General features: G+C 38.5%; 2 protein-coding genes across 4 annotated transcripts; both read right to left on the reverse strand.

Moving 5' to 3' along the window:
* Positions 1–4,351: 4,351 nt before the first annotated feature.
* On the reverse strand, positions 4,352–4,976 carry LOC149404334 (uncharacterized). The gene is made up of 2 exons (XM_089607490.1): positions 4,603–4,976; positions 4,352–4,526 (listed from the first exon to the last, which is right to left on the reverse strand). Exons 1-2 carry the CDS (start codon positions 4,974–4,976, stop codon positions 4,352–4,354), a joined length of 549 nt encoding a protein of 182 aa, XP_089463616.1.
* Positions 4,977–10,766: 5,790 nt separating this feature from the next.
* Positions 10,767–15,638, reverse strand: LOC149404335 (Cysteine proteinases superfamily protein). Of its 3 annotated transcripts, none has more exons than XM_089601322.1 (8): positions 15,556–15,635; positions 15,219–15,401; positions 15,026–15,110; positions 13,103–13,166; positions 12,466–12,571; positions 12,237–12,291; positions 11,527–11,580; positions 10,767–11,281 (listed from the first exon to the last, which is right to left on the reverse strand). In XM_089601322.1, exons 2-8 carry the CDS (start codon positions 15,380–15,382, stop codon positions 11,138–11,140), a joined length of 672 nt encoding a protein of 223 aa, XP_089457448.1. In that variant the 5' UTR covers positions 15,383–15,401; positions 15,556–15,635; the 3' UTR covers positions 10,767–11,137. The 3 variants fall into 3 exon arrangements, with proteins under 3 accessions (XP_089457448.1, XP_089457444.1, XP_089457451.1); XM_089601318.1 differs by having other exon boundaries at positions 15,219–15,375; positions 15,556–15,624; XM_089601325.1 differs by lacking the exons at positions 10,767–11,281; positions 11,527–11,580 and adding an exon at positions 11,614–12,152 and having other exon boundaries at positions 15,219–15,373; positions 15,556–15,638.
* Positions 15,639–18,438: the final 2,800 nt, after the last annotated feature.

The following is an 18,438-nucleotide window of genomic DNA, read 5'->3' on the forward strand; positions in this document are numbered from 1 at the left end:
TACGAACGTAGAGAATAAGCGTTGGGAACGTTGACGATCCTTTGCGTTGACGCGAATAAAATACTTGAAGAATACCACGCTAAATCTACTGGAATGGGGGTACGTGATAGGCATTCAATTTTTAATTTTTTTATAATATGTTTTTTATTATAACCCGTAAACAAAATGGTATTGGGTGCGGAACAGGTGCATCCGTCATCGGTGTACGAGTTTGAAGTCGTTGATTGAGAGGGGCAAAAGTGGGCTGTAAATTTGAGAGAGAAGACATGTAGTTGCCGTGTCTTTCAAACTGACAACTTTATTTGTCCCCACGGCATTGCCGCTTGCGGTTTTCGAAACTTCGCAGTTGAGAAGTACATATCAAATTACTACACCACCGAATATTGGAGAAGTTGTTATGCAGGTGTAATTCATCTAATTGGCAGCGAGGAGTCGTGGAATTTTCCAGAGGAAGTCACGCAAAAAATAGTGAATCCACCTCATGTTGCGGCTCGTGCCGCCGGAAGACCGAAAAAGAAAAGAATACCCTCTCAATGGGAAGGGGATGAGGATAGAAGGAATAAATGCAGTCGGTGTGGTGGAGTAGGACATAATCGAGCCACATGTCGCAACGCGATCCCGACCCACCATAGCCGACCCCGAACATGAGCTCGATTGTTCCTTTTTTTAAAAAATTTTATTTGATGTACCAATTTGGATTTGTACTTTACTTTATTTCTCATTTAGTTTGTTATGTTTGTTATGGATTTTTATATTTCTCATTCGTGACGTTTTAGTCCCATTAAACAATTTACGTGATGTAAACGTCACGAAATCTATTGACAGAGAAGTCACGAAATAACAATTCTTCGTGACATAGAAGTCACGACATCCAATTGTTTCCGTGACAGAGAAGTCACGACATCTTCATTTTTCTTGAAATAGAAGTCACGACATCCAATTGTTTCGTGACAGAAACGTCATGAATTCCCGAAAGTTTGTGACATAGAAGTCACCAAGTTCGAGCCATTTTCGTGAACCATGATATCTTTCGCTGTTTTGACCGAGTTGGTAATTGGGATATGGATATTTAATAGCAATAAATGGCATTCATAGCAATTAAATTACTGAACAACCAACTTTGGAAGTTAGGTAAGAATATTTATTTTAGCATTTACTTACTACAAAAGTTAGGTAAGGAATCCTCATATTTATCCGACCTTTGATATTTACCTCATATCAAACTGATAATATTGTTCGAAAGAGTCTAACGGTGAAATGGACGCTAAAGATCCAACGATGAAGGGAAGCGATTCGTGTAAAAAAGTTTCGACGGTGAATGAGACGTCGGAGATGCCTTCAGGAAGTGCAAACTCGACCGCGAGATATTACATGATTCCATCTCCGCGCCCTCCCAGGAAATTAAAGAAGCGTCATGACATGAGCGAAGCTGAATACAACGAGTATGTAGAGATGCATGCAGGTGAGGATTACAAATCTTCGGTTTTGAAGGCTAACTCCGTTCTTCAATAAATATTCGGCGAGAATTGGGAGGAATTTTTGAAATCAAAGGGAGCTATTGTCGAAGACCATAAAGATTTGCCGGCTTGCCAAAGGGGGGTGGATGGAAAGAAATAAAATGTAGTTCGAGATGAGGTACTCAATATTTACAATGTTTTAATGTTTAGACGATATCACATGTTTTAAAACTATTTGTATAATTCTCCTCCTATGTTCATATGTTTTTAAGACTTTTTCTTGATGTACTAATGTTGGGTGTGGACTTTTTTTCCAATTTCGTGACTGGCATGTCACAAAAACGTACCGTTTCGTGACTTGAAGACTTCATTTTCGTGATAGGAACGTCACGAAATCCCCATTTTTCGTGACATGAACGTCACGAAATCCCCATTTTTCGTGACAGGAACGTCACGAAATCCCCATTTTTCGTGACAGGAACGTCACGAAATCCCCATTTTTCGTGACAGGAACGTCACGAAATCCCCATTTTTTGTGACAGGAACGTCACGAAGTCCCCATTTTTCGTGACATGAACGTCACGAAGTTAGAGTTGAAAACGACATGTCGGACGACATGACGTTCAACCTCATTCACCTATGTTCATATGTTTAGAGTACTTTAAATTCTGTCCCTTTGAGATGATGAAATGAAATGGGACAAATGAATGTATGTCAGCAACACTTCACGATACAAAACACATTAGTTCGTCAAGATGTTCTAGGTAAGTAGAACTCACTTACCATTTATCATTCTCATATTTTCTTGATATTCTAGGTAAGTAGAACGGTTGTCCATTTATTTTTCAAATTTTATCATTTTAATATTCATAGCAACCATTGATCCCCTACGATGGATTTAATGAAAAGAAGAAGAGATTTCTCATTAAATTCCATCAAAGGGAACAATTTCGTGACTGGTGTGTCACGAAAACGTATCGTTTCGTGACTTGAAGACTTCATTTTCGTGACAAGAACGTCACGAAATCCCCATTTTTTGTGACAGGAACGTCAAGAAATCCCCATTTTTCGTGACAGGAACGTCACGAAGTCCCAATTTTTCGTGACATGAACGTCACGAAGTGCACAATTTTCGTGACAGGAACGTCATGAGATCACTATTTTTCGTGACAGGAACGTCACGAGATGCGTACCAATTAACCGAACTCGTGATCTACTTCGCTCATTTGATCTCGTTTGGTCCTCATAAATTTCCTTCTAGACTCTTAAATGAGTTGTTTTGGGAGGACTACCAATGCTATTAATCAAAAATTCCAACATTAAGGAGAAATTAGAGTTGAAAACGACATGTCGGACGACATGACGTTCAACCTCATTCACCTATGTTCATATGTTTAGAGTACTTTAAATTCTGTCCCTTTGAGATGATGAAATGAAATGGGACAAATGAATGTATGTCAACAACACTTCACGATACAAAACACATTAGTTCGTCAAAATGTTCTAGGTAAGTAGAACTCACTTACCATTTATCCTTCTCATATTTTCTTGATATTCTAGGTAAGTAGAATGGCTGTCCATTTATTTTTCAAATTTTATCATTTTAATATTCATAGCAACCATTGATCCCCTACGACGGATTTAATGAAAAGAAGAAGAGATTTCTCATTAAATTCCATCAAAGGGAACAATTTTGTGACTGGTATGTCACGAAAACGTACCGTTTCGTGACTTGAAGACTTCATTTTCGTGACAGGAACGTCACGAAATCCCCATTTTTCGTGACAGGAACGTCACGAAATCCCCATTTTTCGTGACATGAACGTCACGAAGTGCACAATTTTCGTGACAGGAGCGTCACGAGATCACTATTTTTCGTAACATGTACGAATGATAAATATAAAAATTAAAAAAGAGGTATTTTACAATACCTCATTTTATTATTTTGTAGTTGTTTAACTTGAGTACGGTACGACCTTCGAACCCGTTACCTAGAGGAAGCCACATAGCAATCGTCTAGGCTATCGGGAGAGTCGTGATAGGTGGAGCACTAAATTTAAATTTATACAATTAAAAGCTGGAGTTCAGGTTAGACTCGTTATACTCATTGTTCGTGACAGGAACGTCACGAAATCCCACTTTCGTGACATTATATTAATTTTTTAATTTAATTTTTTTGTATGTAGAATAGAAAATAAAAAATTATTTCATTAAGGATTTTCGGGAGTTCAAATTATTTTTTTGTAAAAAATAAACGAAAATGGTGATATTTGTAATATAATATTTTTTTTAGGGGATAAATCTCGCATTTTGATTAAACACGAGGGATACTCTTATAATTTTCCCTATTAATTTCAAACTTATTTTATTAAAAATAATAAAAATGTGTCTACTTTTTTCGTGACAGAGAAGTAACGAAGTCCCCATTTTTCGTGACAGAGAAGTAACGAAATCCCCATTTTTCTTGACAGGAACGTCACGAAGTCCCCATGTTTCGTGACAGGAACGTCACGAAGTCCCCATGTTTCGTGACAGGAACGTCATGAGATCACTATTTTTCATGACAGGAACGTCACGAAGTCCCCATTTTTCGTGACAGTAACGTCACGAGATGCGTACCCATTAAGTGACATCAAGAATCTATTTGGCGTTGTTATGAAATCATATGAATTGTATTTCATATAATCACATCCAAAAGAGTATAGAATTACATATTTAATAATTTACTGGCCCCTATACGTACGTATAAAACATAGACCATGTCTTCGTGATGACCTTGTCACACAAATTCTACAAAGAAAAATTAAGAGTCACACCGCCATCATAAAGACATTCCAAAAGAATACACTTCAACCTACTTATAAGATTTGGATCACTAATCACTTCTCCTACTTTCAATTCTCTTCGTCTGACTCAACATTGTTTGCGATCTTTAATGCCCCGTGCTTGTACAACTCGGTTGCCATCTTCTTTCTGTACATGGAAATATTGTCTTGATGCAAACTACTCACCGGAATCCCATGGATCATAAATTCGGCGGCCGTTACGCAAAACATGCCACAGTCTCCCCTGTTCATGGTTGCTTACTAGTATTAAATATACATCAAAATAGAACATGATAAACAATTATGAGAAGAGATCTTACCCATTGGATTGTTGTGGCATAGGCGCTATTACTATTTTAAATGGCTCCGAGTTGCCATCTCCCAGACCGACGACGCCCAACACAATGGGGATAAAATCCGCCATCATCCGTATGCTATCACGAACATTGCGTGCATACTTCGAGTCCATAGAGTCGTATATTGTTAGCGCTCTACGGCTTAGGGAAATTACGACAAGGAGCCAGTGGTCCGGCACATGGACAGGGACGTAGATAGTGTTAACATCTGCCCATGGAGTGTTTGCAACCTGTTTTTTTTTTGCAGTTATGTAGTCAAGCACAACTAAATGGTCCGTCCAATCAAACACGTCCTTGTTCTTCCATTTGGACCAAGCATCATGGCATCGGGTGAGCATTGGTAGAAAGTACGAGTTGGTTGTCGTAAACGGCTTTCGGACAATTCCATACTTCCCCTTCTTTCTCAAGTAGTAGAAAATGACGTCCATATGTTGCAAAATAAAAAATTCACAGAAATCAGTAACATATAAGTGTTCACTTCGTGATAATATTGTCACCAGATTCTTATCTTCATGTGGTGACAACAACACAGTTTCTGGTGACAATGTTGTCACGTACTAAATATTAACAACAAAAAATAAATGCAGTTGACTATTGAGTATGTAGAATAACAAGCGAAATCCAAGTGAATTAATTCAGGTATCCAGGTTCAGAAATTCATTTTCACGACATATAGAATTTATTACATGAACATTACCAGCTAGCACCACCGGATGCCCCGCTTCGCAGAAGTTCAAAAAACCAAATAAAAAACAGGTCACAACAAAGCTAGAAAAACCATGGTTTTATCTATTTACATTCACACAAACAAAAAAACAATCCGAAGTGCAGTGGTGTTTGTCATCCCTGGCTCTAAAAAACCTGGTTGAGCGGACGTACCTCTCCCGTAAGCCACTCAACCGGGGTCCACAAAGAGTAAAACCACGTCTTCGAAGTAATCTCAACCACCGTAAAATGGAACGGGGAGATAAATCTTCTTCTGGTGACTTGTACTTCGGACTGCTGAAAAATCACAAGTATTAGATCTCATTTTTATTTAAAATTACCATACAATATATGTAAGAAGGAGAAAGATACTTACGCATTTTTGTGATTCGATTTAAGACCAACTTTAATTCATTTAGCCATTGCTGCAATATCTCCCACAGAAATCTCGTCTTTAGGGTAGGAGAATGGATAGACTGACGGTGGCCGAAGTGGTCATGTGAACCTCGTAAACACAGCCGGCGCGGGTGTCAGTGTGAAGACCGCTGGCGCCCTCCTATGACGAGTAGGCTTTTCATCCGATGATGAAATCATTATGAGCTTTCCAGGAATCTTCAACAACGAGGAACAGACCTCATCAACCGCCTCTGGACATGGCATAGGCGTTTTAGACTCCTGGGTCTCTTCGGCTCGGGTCTGGTCCTCGCCGTCATCAGCGTGCGTTTGGTTCCTGTCTACTTCTTTTGGCCCTTCATCTTCAGGACCTCTCCCACCGTCTTCGTCATCTTCACTATCATCTTTTTTCTTCTGAAGATCATTTTCTTTACATTTGCCTCCAATAGATGGCTGATCTTCATCATTTTTCTCGGCTTATTCGTTGTTGTTCTCCAACTCATTTGATTTGTCCACAACTACTTCTTCATTACCCTTCTCATCTTCTTTGTCCTTCTCCTCTTCTTTGTCCTTCTCATCTTCCTTGCTCTCTTCTTCTTCTCCTTGTTTCTCTTCAACATCGACGTCGTTCATGGGAACTTCTGTCCCATCATTCCCGTGCCATTCTTCTTTGTTCACATCTTCCATATTCTCTTCTTCCTTCTCCTTCACCTCTTCTTCATATTTCTGGAGGTTGACAAAATCATCATCCTGAGAGACTTGTTGCTTGTCCACAACCTCTTTCAAGGTTTCTGAAATGGATCACACTTCAGTGGAAAACTGCTTCTTCCACTCAAGAAACTCTATTCTGAAATGTTTCAGATCTTTTTCCATGGCGGACATGCGTATCTGCAATGTAAAAATAATTTTGTATGAGAATAGAATCACGAAATGAAGTATTTTCGTGACATACAAGTCACGAAATCAATTATATTCGTGACATACTTTCGTGACATAGATGTCACGAAATCACGTATACTCGTGCCATGAAAGTCACGAAATCAAATATATTTGGTGACAATAATAATGTCACAAACATACTTACCCATTTCGTGACTGTTATCACCTAAATATTGGAATTCGTGACTTACATGTCACGAATATAATTGATTTCGTGACATATATGTCACGAATTTACTTGATTTCGTGACTTTACTGTCACGAATTTACTTTACTTAAGAAACCATTACCTCAGTTGATGATGATGCTGTGGTAACAATGTCTTCTTTTTTCTTCTTCCCCCTCTTCTCAGAGGGGCTCACAACAGTCCTCGCAGTTGTCGCAGACTCTACCTCACCAATGATCGGCTTGAATTCGATCTGGAAGAGGTCCGAAGTTAATTAAATTTGCATGTTCTTATAAGTAAGAGATTAAAATTTAATTAAATGTACATATTCTTATCAATCATATTCATACCTCTTGGAATCGAATCTTTTGTAGTTGGGACTCCAAGACCTTCCCTCATTTAGTAGCCCAACGCCTCATCAGCGGCGTTGCGTCGGCAACGAGTATTGAGGCGAAGTCCAGCTCCACGAATCGTGAGATGCACTCGTAACCCCATATCTGGAATGGGAGCACGAAACCCGGCAGGTGGAGTTTTGGGTTCTTACCCTCCTTGATGGTCTTGGCCTTGCTCACAAAGCCCACGATAGAACCTAGAAAGAAGTTCCAGGCGACGTCTCCCCATGGGTAGTTGTTGAAAACAACCGGGCTATCCACCATCTTGATGTAGCTATCGCAGGGGAGGTTGATGGTCTTCTCGGCCGCCAAGAGAACATTGTACAGAAAGTGGAGGAGGAGTAGTCTCACCCTCCTCTCATCTGGCCATTCCTGGCTACTCTCAAGGACTGCACCAATGGTGGCCCTTTTCCGGCAAAGAGCACCATTACAGAAGGTGACATTGTATAGCTCTCTCTCAACCACATTAGCGTACCGTGGTTGTTCTGCGTAGTTTTCGCTGAATCTTAACCCTGTGATCAGGGAAAAGTGATCTTTGGTGAACTCGCGAGGTCTTCCACCAATCTCCATGACCAGAGAATCGTTAGATGCACCGGCCTCATCATAATAACCAGATCTCAATACCAAATGACTTATTATTCTGGATGATTTTGTTATCAAGGGCATGTCTAGAAACTGCCCAAAATACGTCTTTTTGACTAAGTCTTTTTGGTTGACGGTCATGCCGGTCTCCTTTTCGAAGTCGTCCAAGTTCCCATGGAAGTTGAACGAGTAGCCTGAGTCTATTTCATCTTCTTTTATCCTTCGTATGAAACCCTAAAAATTACAACATTAAACACATAAAAGTTAAAACATTAAACACATATGAGTTGGAACATTAAACACATAAACATTGTGGTTTTCGTGACAATTGTGTCACGAAATTTCTGGGTTTTGTGACTCTTGTGTCACGAAACTTCTGCGTTTCGTGATAATTGTGTCACGAAATTTTTAGGGTTTCGTGACACCTATGTCACGAAATTTATGGGTTTCGCTACAATTGTGTCACGAATTTCAGGGTATCGTGACATAGTTGTCACGATACCCTGAAATTCGTGATATAGTTGTCACGATACCCAGAAATTTCGTCACATAGGTGTCACGAAACCCAGATATTTCGTGACACAATTGTCACGGAAATCCATAAATTTCATGACACAATTATCACGATACCCAGAAATGTGTGACACAAAACAATTCACAGAACTTACATCTAATATGAGCAAGCCTAGAAAAATCTAATTTTCTTACAAAATACACACATAATCCCCAATAACATAAAAAAATGAACACTTTTGTCAAACTAACAGTTACATGAAACACACAATAAACATTCAAACCCATGAATCAACACAAAATCCACACATAATCAACACAAAATTAACATGCAAACCCAAAAGTTTTCGTTTTTGTCACGAAATAAAAAATTTAAGCAACCAAAAAACTGAAACCACCAATTGCAAGTAAAAAAACTCACCTTGTGAGGTCTCTCGGATGTACAAGGGACAGAGGAGTCACAATTTGAAGGCGACTCAAGAACCACCTTCCTCTTCCTCTTCGGCGGCGCAAGAACCTTCTTCCATTTCTTCGCCGGGGAGTTTTGCATTGGTGACTCCGAGCCAAAAGTCACGCGCGGACTCTAACGCGGGGATGCATGCGTCACTGAAGGTGGAGTTTCGACCGATGATTGAGGAAGACTCCTCTTTTTAGGGTTATGTTTTGGAACTTTTGGGGGGCGTTTGGTCGGCAACCTGTTCTTTTTCTTCATTTCTTGGGCGAAGAATGGACGAGAGTGACGAAATGAGTGAGATTATGAAGTTTGAAAAACAAATCGAGACGGTTTTTGGAGTGTTGGTTAAGGAAGTTGGACGGTTTTTTTTTTCGCTCTCTCTCTCTCTCTCTCTCTCTCTCTCTCTCTCTTCTGGTTAAACTCGGTCAATGAAGAAATGAAGAGGAAGGTGACGTGGAGGCAAGGTAAGTGAGGAAGGTGACGTGGAAGTAAGGTAAATGAAGAAATCCGGTTTTTTGGTGATTTTTTATTTAAATTTTAATATTCACGGGAGTAAAAGGGTAATTACATAAATCCAAATTAATTATGAAGTCCTATTTGTGATCTTTTTGAAAAAAAAAGTCCAAAAAAGTAAAAAGCCTTTTATTTACTCCTATTTAGAGCAATTTCCCTTAATTTTTTATTATGTTGAAAGTTTCAATAATAGAAAGATAATGGACGTCCTATGGTAACTAGGATAGCCTAGTGGTAATTCCACACCACTTCTTTTGTGGAGGTCGTGGGTTCAATTCTCACTGCAGCAAACATGTCTTCAAAAAAAAAAAGATAATGGTTGTCCTTCAAAAAAAAAAAGATAATGGACGCGAGTAGGACTAATTTCAATTTAGGGAAGTGTTTCAAAAAAAGATAACTTTTTTAGAAGTGTTTTTTTGTAGCTAGTAAAATACTTTTACAAATTTACCCTTTCTCGCAACCACCTTCAACTTCTCTAAAAAAACGGTTGTGATCAATAAACGCTACGAGTCAAGCGATTAAAGTTCAAAATCAAATCTATGAACGGGACGGTGAAAAAGGATTAAAGTGATTGCGTGATAAAAAAAAAGGGTAAATATCCCTTCGGTTTAATCAAAATACGCGATTTATACCCTCAGTTTTTAGAAATATCAGACATATTCTTTCAGCTTAATGTAAATGACATATATCTCCCCTAAAAATATGTTATATTTCAAATACCACCATTTTCGTTTATTTTTTTATAAAAAATAATTTGAATTCTCCAAAATACCCTTAATAGAATAAATATTTATTTACTATTTTATTGAAGAAAAAAAAATTAAAACTTCTCTTATAAATAAAAATCCTCAACTTTTTATAAAGAAAGTTTTTAATTCAATTTTTTATATATAAAATAGAAAATAAAAAATTATTTCATTAAGGGTATTTTGGAGAATTCAAATTTTTTTTGTAAAAAAAAATGAAAAGGGTGATATTTGAAATATAACATATTTTTAGGGGAGATATATATCATTTATACTAAACGTAAATGATATGTCTGATATTTCTAAAAACTGAGGATATAAATCGCGTATTTCGATTAAACTGAAGGGATGCTATTGATATTTTCCAAAAAAAAAAACAAAAAATTGGCTACGTAAGCCACTTAAACTATAGTAATTGTAAATTAGCCAACCTTTGGTAAATAATTTGTAAATAGCCAACTTGCATACGTGGCAGCTTATTAACTGCCTAAAATATATGTTTGGTTGTGTTAAATAAGGCTTTTATTAATTTGTTAATAAGTTTACTTGATTATTTACAATAAATTAACCAAAGGTGGGCTATATCTCAATCCACTATATCCGTGTGGCTATATAACTTAATAACCCTAAAAAAAATGGTGAGAAAAGTAGAGTCTTTTTGGGGTTGTTTTCACGGATTATACCGGGGGGATATTTTGGCCTTCCAATTTCTCCTAAATCACTCGTCTAAAACCACTCCTAAGAATGTCATTTTCCAAAAAAAGAAACATTTCCTACCATGAGATTATTCCTACTCACGTCCATTAACGGACTAAAAGGAAAGTAGGTAATTTGGTTTATCAGTATATCGATGCTGTCCGACATTCATTGTTTCATAACATAACACAGATCATAGGGGGGCTCGATATTCTTCTTGAATGACTAGGAAAAGAAAAAGAAAAGAATTCAATCATCTTAGATTGATTAACTAGCTCCAAAAAATAAATGAAGAACGATATAATAATGTCATGTGTGGCAGGATGTTTTCGTTGAGTTCAATCTGTTCCTTGTTTGCTAAGAAATGATGATAATCTTTCCACCGCTAATTAGGTCTTAATTAGATGAGAAGGTCATAGTGATTCCTACCACTGTAAAGTAGCTTCACTGCCTTTTTGGCCTTCCTTCGGATTGAACCTTTTCCAAACTCAGCTCCATATTCTGCTATTGGAAGAAACCCCGATCCCCAACCACCGCTACTATGCTGCAAATAATAGCCCAGGAGAGTCAAGAATAATGAATCACATTAGAGATTTCCTACTTCATGAAACCTAAATGGCATTTTTTTATCCAGGATTTGAAAACAAATCCTGTAATGTTCTTATTAATACATACGAACGTAAGAAAGCACTAGAGAATCAAACAATCAACTCAAGCTGCTTTTAACAATATATATTTATAAGAATAAATAGAATTTACGTATATAATCTATATGATTGATCAAAATACCTCATGCTCTGGTATGTACACTATGATTGGCTGCTTACACAGCTTTGATAGCACCTGTATAGTCCCACAATTTCGAACATGACAGAGACAAAAAAAAAATGAAGTCATAAACTGGTTTGGCAAATACAACTGAAAGTCAAGTCTTAAACTCCAACAAAAAGAACACTATTAAACTATCAATGGAGAATATAAATAACCTAAAGGGAATTACTTAAAAAAACCGATGATGTGGTCTTCTCTCCCCTCTCCTATTTTTTTCTATCTCCTCTCTCCTTGCTACTTTCGAGTTTTTTTTCCCTGGTTTAGCTGTGGTTCACTGATTTAAACATGGCTAAAATTATTCAAAATCAGTTTGTAGCCAATTTTATTTAGAAAGGAAGAGGTTCGATGTCTCAATTTGGCATGACGGAAATTTGGTCAGGTCGGAAGATGACAACTCCCACAGGAGGTTTAGTGTGCTACTTCGAAGAGAAGTCACCAAATGGCTCTGTGATGTTGCTGTCGATCTTTTGGTGATGGAAAACCCGGCCGAATTTCGAGGGACATAACGGGGAATGGAGTGTCTGTTGTGATTGACGTCATGGAGAATTGTAATTGCGAAAGTTCCAAAAAAAAGGGTGTAGGAACTTAAAAAAAAAAAAAAAAAAAAAAGTATTGGCTTGTCAGTTTTTCTAGATTAAATAAAGTCTTTATTTTTAAAAATAACTAACCAAAAGCTCCGACTCTCCTCCCCAGAAGTCAGGTCTTCCAATTCGTTGGCAGTACCTACCAAGGAAATGATAAGAAGAATAATACTATTAATAATAATGATGATGATGATGACGATGACGACGACGACTTGATTTGCAGACTATGCATTAAATTGTGCTTAACTAACATCAGAACACTGACAGAGAATTTACTTTGGATGGTTCTGGAAAATATAGTTATCGGTCTTACCGTTTTAAAGATTCCTCAACCGTAATAGCAACCAGCGCTGCTTCATATTGATGTCGTTCTTCGTCATTTTCACATATAACTTCTTTTACCGCCATGCGCAAGTCATCTACTTTTAAAACGAAAAATTAGGTGGCAAGAGAAACATTGTTTGTAACAGATTATTTGTTGATTTGTATAAAATATGTTAATATTAAAAAAACAAAAAAACAATCACGCTGCACCACACATATCAGATGAACTGAGCCGATATCTTATGATGTCGCATTATCAGTTTGAAGCTACATGCGACTTTTTTTTTTTTTTTTTTTTTTTTGAAACGGGACTCTTTATATAAACAAGGCAGTAAGCCTAATTACAAAAGTGGCGCACTGCGAGAGCACCGCCGAACCGTGTCTTACCTCCCACAAAGAACCAGGAGGCCGGTCAAATAAAAAAAATAAAATAAAACAAAAAAACTCTACAAAAGAGGGTGCGAAAGCACCGCCGAACCTTGTCTTACCTCCCACAAACCAGGAGGCCGGTCAAGTGTAATACTAAAACTTTACAAAGATCTTTTTTGAAAAGAAGCTACATGCGACTTTACAATTCAGAGATTAAAAAAATTGGTAACGTTGACTAATAATACAATTCAACATACCTGCATCTTCTCTCTCTTCTCGTGGGCTAAGAGAAGTTCCCTTGTTGAAAGCCATTCCCTTAGCCTAAATTCAGGAAACATGAGATGATTTAACAAAACAAAGCTGCTTCCAATCAAAGCAAGTTTGTTTTCGAATGAGAACATTTCTAAGCAAGATTGCATACACACAAAAGTGATCCCAAGACAATTCTAAGCAAACTCAGAGTTTTTTTTAGAACGAGACTTGTATGGCTTTCTTTTCACTATTGTGTTGCTATAGCTTGATCAAAATTGCCACAAGAATAAAAAATAAAAATTACTCATCAACAACTAATTCAAATCACATTAGACTAAGGTTGAGCTGTTTCAACCAATATCTAATTGGTTTTCTTTGCAAATCCAAAATTCTCACAAACTAAAAGTCAGAATTACTACTTTCCCTATAGAAAAGGAAGCTCTATGCCACAAAATCATCTCTGAGATGCACGGTTATGGTGCCAATGGTTGGGACCCGGGGATTGTTCAAACAGCACCTTCCGTCGCCCGTGGAGATCGATATTTTCAGTTAAGGAATATTTCTCCAATAGGGCAGAGCGGACTGTCCAAGACTGATCGATTGTTAGATTTTGGGAGGATTTTTCGATTGGACCTTGAACACTGGCATCGAGGTTTCCAGCTCTGTCTATGATTTGCCTCGTCAAAGTAGTCCCAACCGATCAGTTCACAGTTTTTTTATTAGAGAGGAAAGGGTATCTAATATTTTTAGCTAATAAGACCGGACGAGCTTAGCGAAGTGGCAAACTTATTGGAGACCTTGCAGGCGGTATCTTTATGGGAAGGATTCCAGGATAGACAGACTTGGATACTCGACGTAAAAGCTTTTATTGTAGAAAATTATTTATTTATTTTAATATTTCCTCTTCCTGTGCTGAAAATCCTGCCCCTTTCTACAACGCATCCCAAAGACAGTTCAGGTTTTGGATGCATTTTGGCTATCAAAAAGGTTGACACATAGAGAAGAAAATATCTAACATTGTTATCGCCACGTATATGTCCTCTGTATAAAAGTGACAGCAGTTCCGCCAAATATGTCTTTGTGAGCAGTCATTTTTCTTCAGGTGTGGGCTTGAACAAGATCGGATCTTTTAGTTGAAGACAGTCTTTTTTCGCTTGAGGAAATTTTGCTGTTTCATGTTCTCCCAGGACAAAAAATAAAGTCTAAACGGTGAACATCAACAAAAATTCTAGTCCTTGCGTCGGCTTGGAGTGTTGGGAGTCAGAAACAAAAACTTATTCATAAATAAGAATTGTATTTTGAATAAAAAAAAAAAAAAAATTGTATTTTAAAGGTATTCGGGCAAAGCCTAACAAAATCCATGGCCCTTTTGTTATCAGCATCAAGTTTGAAATTTGAAGACTTTAATTTTTCAGATTTAATTAAACTGTCATTTGTTTAATATATTTTCTTGTTTATGGCGGGATAAAAATCAACCCGTGTTTTCATCAATGACTACGCACTACTGGTGAAACCTTATTCTTTGATTCCTTTCAAGATTTATATATGTTCTTATGGTTTCCCTAAAAAAATTTAGTTCTTGCTAGATGCAAGGTAAAAAAAATCATTGCATGTAGAGTCATTACTATTCCTAAAAAAAACATTACTGAAAATAGAAAAGAAAAGAAGTAAATCAAATAAAGTGATCCAAAAAAAAAAAAAAAAAAGACAGTGAGCTAGCTCAAATAATTAAAAAAAAATTATGATAAATAATTGTGGCTTCACAAGCCGTAAAGCTAAGTGCTTCCTGAAAAAACAAGGATACAATACAAACTCTAATTCTTTTGAATATAGTTTACATATGATTGTACTCAAAGCCAACTGAAAAGAACAACAATTATCATGAACTAAATAAAAGGACTAGATTGCAAATATAAATTAAAAAGTACCAGTGCACGAAATAGACAACGGCCATCTCCGGTGACTCTCCGAACCGACAAACGCTCAACCTTCTTTGTCGCCGCCCCCGAATCTCTGCTTCAACCAAAATCAAAGCCAATATACAATAATTATGTCTATAATGTCCAAACACGTAGCAAATTTACCTCATTAAAGATTTTAGGAAAAGAGGGAAAGACTAACATTGGAGGCCCGATTCTAGCGAAGAATCTGTGGCTACAGGCTCCCAGAAATGGTGGCTGAGATACTTGAGACCTACTCGGCGTTGTTATCGGAGAAACGGGGAATGAGACAAGCTCGAAATTTGCTGTTCCCTTCCTGAGCCGATCCAGAATAGACTCTTGCATAGAAAACGATATGAAACGACTGAGAAAATACAGATGAATAAAGTTTGAGAAATTTTATGTTTGTCAGCTGAAAAGTTACCGAAGAATCATATGTTGTCGATTATGTGAAAGTACTGAGAATACGAAAAAGCGATAGTAAGTAGAGATGTGGTGTGATTAAGTTTTGGAAATACCATTACAAGGCCTGTGAGCAACGGACATGGTGGTGGGTAATCGACGGATAGACACTCCATCGGAGCATTGAGAAGAGATCTATTTATATATATTTTTTTTAAATGGGAGATATTTCTATAACATAGTTGATAAACACAACCTCTCCCTCGACTTTCATCGTACCGTCACGTGGCGATTTTTTTTTTTTTTTTTACCTTTGGTTTTTTTTTTCTTTGCCTTTCCGTTTTTATTTTCTTTTTTCTTTGCCTTTCGTTTTTTGTTTTGTTTTATTTTAAGTTTTTTTCTATTTTATAATTTTTTTATTTATATTGTTTATTTTCTCTCTCTCTCATCAATATATTTTGTATAATTTTTTTTATGTATTTTATAATCAAAATTACTGATACTATATTATACTATATCAATAACATACATTATTTTGACTATATTATACTATATCAATAATATACTGGTTTGTGACGTTGATTCGGCGCTCACAACTGAGTGTCGGGCTATTTTGGAAGGGCTTCGGTTTGTACAATCCTATGGGTGGCAAGTCAGCGAGGTGGAGTCGGATTGTTTGCGAGCGACGCAGCTGATCGATAGTCGGAGTGTGCGCAGCCTGCAGGGCCCGATTGTCCAGAGCATCTGTGCGATTTTGGAGTCCCTGGCTATTTCTTGTTTTTTGGTGCCTCGAGTTTGTAATGAGGCTGCTAATGTTATTGCTAAAACCCGTTTAAGCATTCTAAGGTGTGATTTGTGGTCCCTGGTCAGCCCTGTGTGGCTTGAAGAGTGTATCAAGAAGGACATTCAGTCCCTGGTTTAATGATATCAGGTTTTTCCCTAAAAAAATATATATATATATATATATATATACATTGAAAAGCGAATGCAAGTCTTATTTACCCATGAAAATCTAATCAATGTACAAAATAAATTTTTTACATTTTATTATTCGTTCATGATTTCTAAGGGTTTTTTCTTAATTATACTATATCGTTTTTTTTTTAGTTTTTTTTCAATCTATTTTGTAAATTTTTTTTATGTATATTGTTTTTTTTCTCCCTCTCTCATCAATATATTTTTTATAATTTTTTTTATGTATTTTATAATCATAATTACTGATACTATATTATACTATATTAATAACATACATTGTTGTGTGGGATTTTTCCCATCCAAAAAAACATCAAGGCCCAACTCAAGCAAGGATGCATGGCGGCCCCGACCCAAAGAGTAGAGTCCGGGATTATGATAAGTCGAGCTCACCCCTGAGGGGACCTCCCATCTTAGCGTCCAGGCTCGACTTCCAGTCAGGCTCGACCCCCAGCCAGGCTCGACCTCCAGGCAGGCTCGACCTCCAGGCAGGCTCGACCTCCAGGCCAGGCTCGACCTCCAGGCCGGCTCGACCTCCAGGCAGGGTCGACCTCCAGGCCAAGCTCGACCTCCAGGCCGGATCGACCTCCAGACCAGGATCGACCTCCAGGCCAGGCTCGACCTCTAGCCAGGCTCGACCTCCAGGCAGGGTCGACCTCCAGGCCAGGGTCGACCTCCAGGCCAGGCTCGACCTCCAGGCAGGCTCGACCTCCAGGCCAGGGTCGACCTCCAGGCCAGGCTCGACCTCCAAGCAGGCTCGACCTCCGGGCAGGCTCGACCTCCAGGCAGGATCGACCTCCAGGCAGGCTCGACCTCCAAGCCAGGCTCGACCTCCAGGCCAGGAGCCGCGCAGAAAGGCAGTGGAGGCCTCCTCGGACATGATCCCGGTCATGCTAGACGAATAGAAACCTGAGCAGACGGTCTTGGTCGGCGCCCACCTGCCCGTGATGATAAAAACTCAACTGGCTTCTTTCCTACATGAACACAAGGACGTCTTCGCATGGACCCATGCAGACATGCCCGGCATCGACCCCAAGATCATAGTCCACCGCCTCAACATCTTCAAGGGAAAAATGGCTAAGGTTCAAAGAATGAGGACGTTCAACGCTGAACGATACCTTGCCATCAACGAGGAGGTCGACAAGTTGATCGCCGCCAAGTTCATCCGCGAAGTCGAGTACCCCGACTGGGTCTCCAACGTGGTTATGGTAAAGAAAACAAACGGCAAGTGGCGAATATGCATCAACTACTCCGACCTCAACGCCACATGCCCAAAAGATTGTTTTCCTCTCCCGAGGATCGACCAGCTGGTTGACGCCACGGTCGGACATGAACTCATGAGCTTCATGGACGCCTACTCGGGATACAACCAAATTCGCATGCACGAGCCCGACCAGATCAACACGACATTCACGACCGATCGGGGATTATACTGTTATAAAGTCATGCCCTTCGGGCTAAAAAATGCCGGCGCCACGTACCAACGCCTGGTGAATCGCATGTTCGCGAAACAGATAGAGAGAACCATGGAAGTGTACGTTGACGACATGCTCGTCAAAAGCCTCAAGGCGTCGGATCATGTGCAAGACTTGAAGGAAATGTTCACACTCCTCCGCAGGTACAAGATGAAACTCAACCCCACGAAGTGCGCATTCGGGGTTGAGTCTGGAAATTTTTTAGGTTTCATGGTCAACCAGCGGGGGATCGAAGCACACTACTACAAATACAGTCTTTCGGTGCGGATGACTTTTGGGTGCGACTTTTCGCACCTAAAAGTCGCACCAAAAAAGACTTTCGAGTGCGAAAAGTCGCATCCAAAAGATATTGAAGCAACTAAAAACTTTCGCTGATTTTTTTAAATTTGGGTGCGAAAAATCGCACCCAAAAGTTCATTAATACATTTGGGTGCGACAAAGTCGCACCCAAAAGTCCAAAACATTTCGTCTAAAAAATCAGCGTGATTTTGTTCCCTCTTATTTCACTTCTAAAATTTCACTTCCAAAAAATTATCTTCTTGCGAAAAGAAA

This window comes from Urtica dioica, chromosome 2 (assembly GCF_054948205.1).
Source record: "Urtica dioica subsp. dioica isolate 48M chromosome 2, U.dioica_male_clone48M_v1_H2, whole genome shotgun sequence".
Classification (NCBI taxonomy): domain Eukaryota; kingdom Viridiplantae; phylum Streptophyta; class Magnoliopsida; order Rosales; family Urticaceae; genus Urtica; species Urtica dioica.

What these genes read in the sequence shown, in the direction of transcription:
- LOC149404334 (XM_089607490.1), bottom strand. Translation starts at nt 4,976, where the DNA reads ATGCTCACCCGATGCCATGATGCTTGGTCCAAATGGAAGAACAAGGAC. An exon ending in ATGCCACAACAATCCAATGG is followed by an intron (nt 4,527 to 4,602) that starts GTAAGATCTCTT and finishes AACCATGAACAG; the next exon opens with GGGAGACTGTGGCATGTTTT.
- LOC149404335 (XM_089601318.1), bottom strand. Translation starts at nt 15,583, where the DNA reads ATGTCCGTTGCTCACAGGCCTTGTAATG. An exon ending in GTTGTCTATTTCGTGCACTG is followed by an intron (nt 13,167 to 15,025) that starts GTACTTTTTAAT and finishes TCCTGAATTTAG; the next exon opens with GCTAAGGGAATGGCTTTCAA. An exon ending in GTTGAGGAATCTTTAAAACG is followed by an intron (nt 12,292 to 12,465) that starts GTAAGACCGATA and finishes TTTCCTTGGTAG; the next exon opens with GTACTGCCAACGAATTGGAA.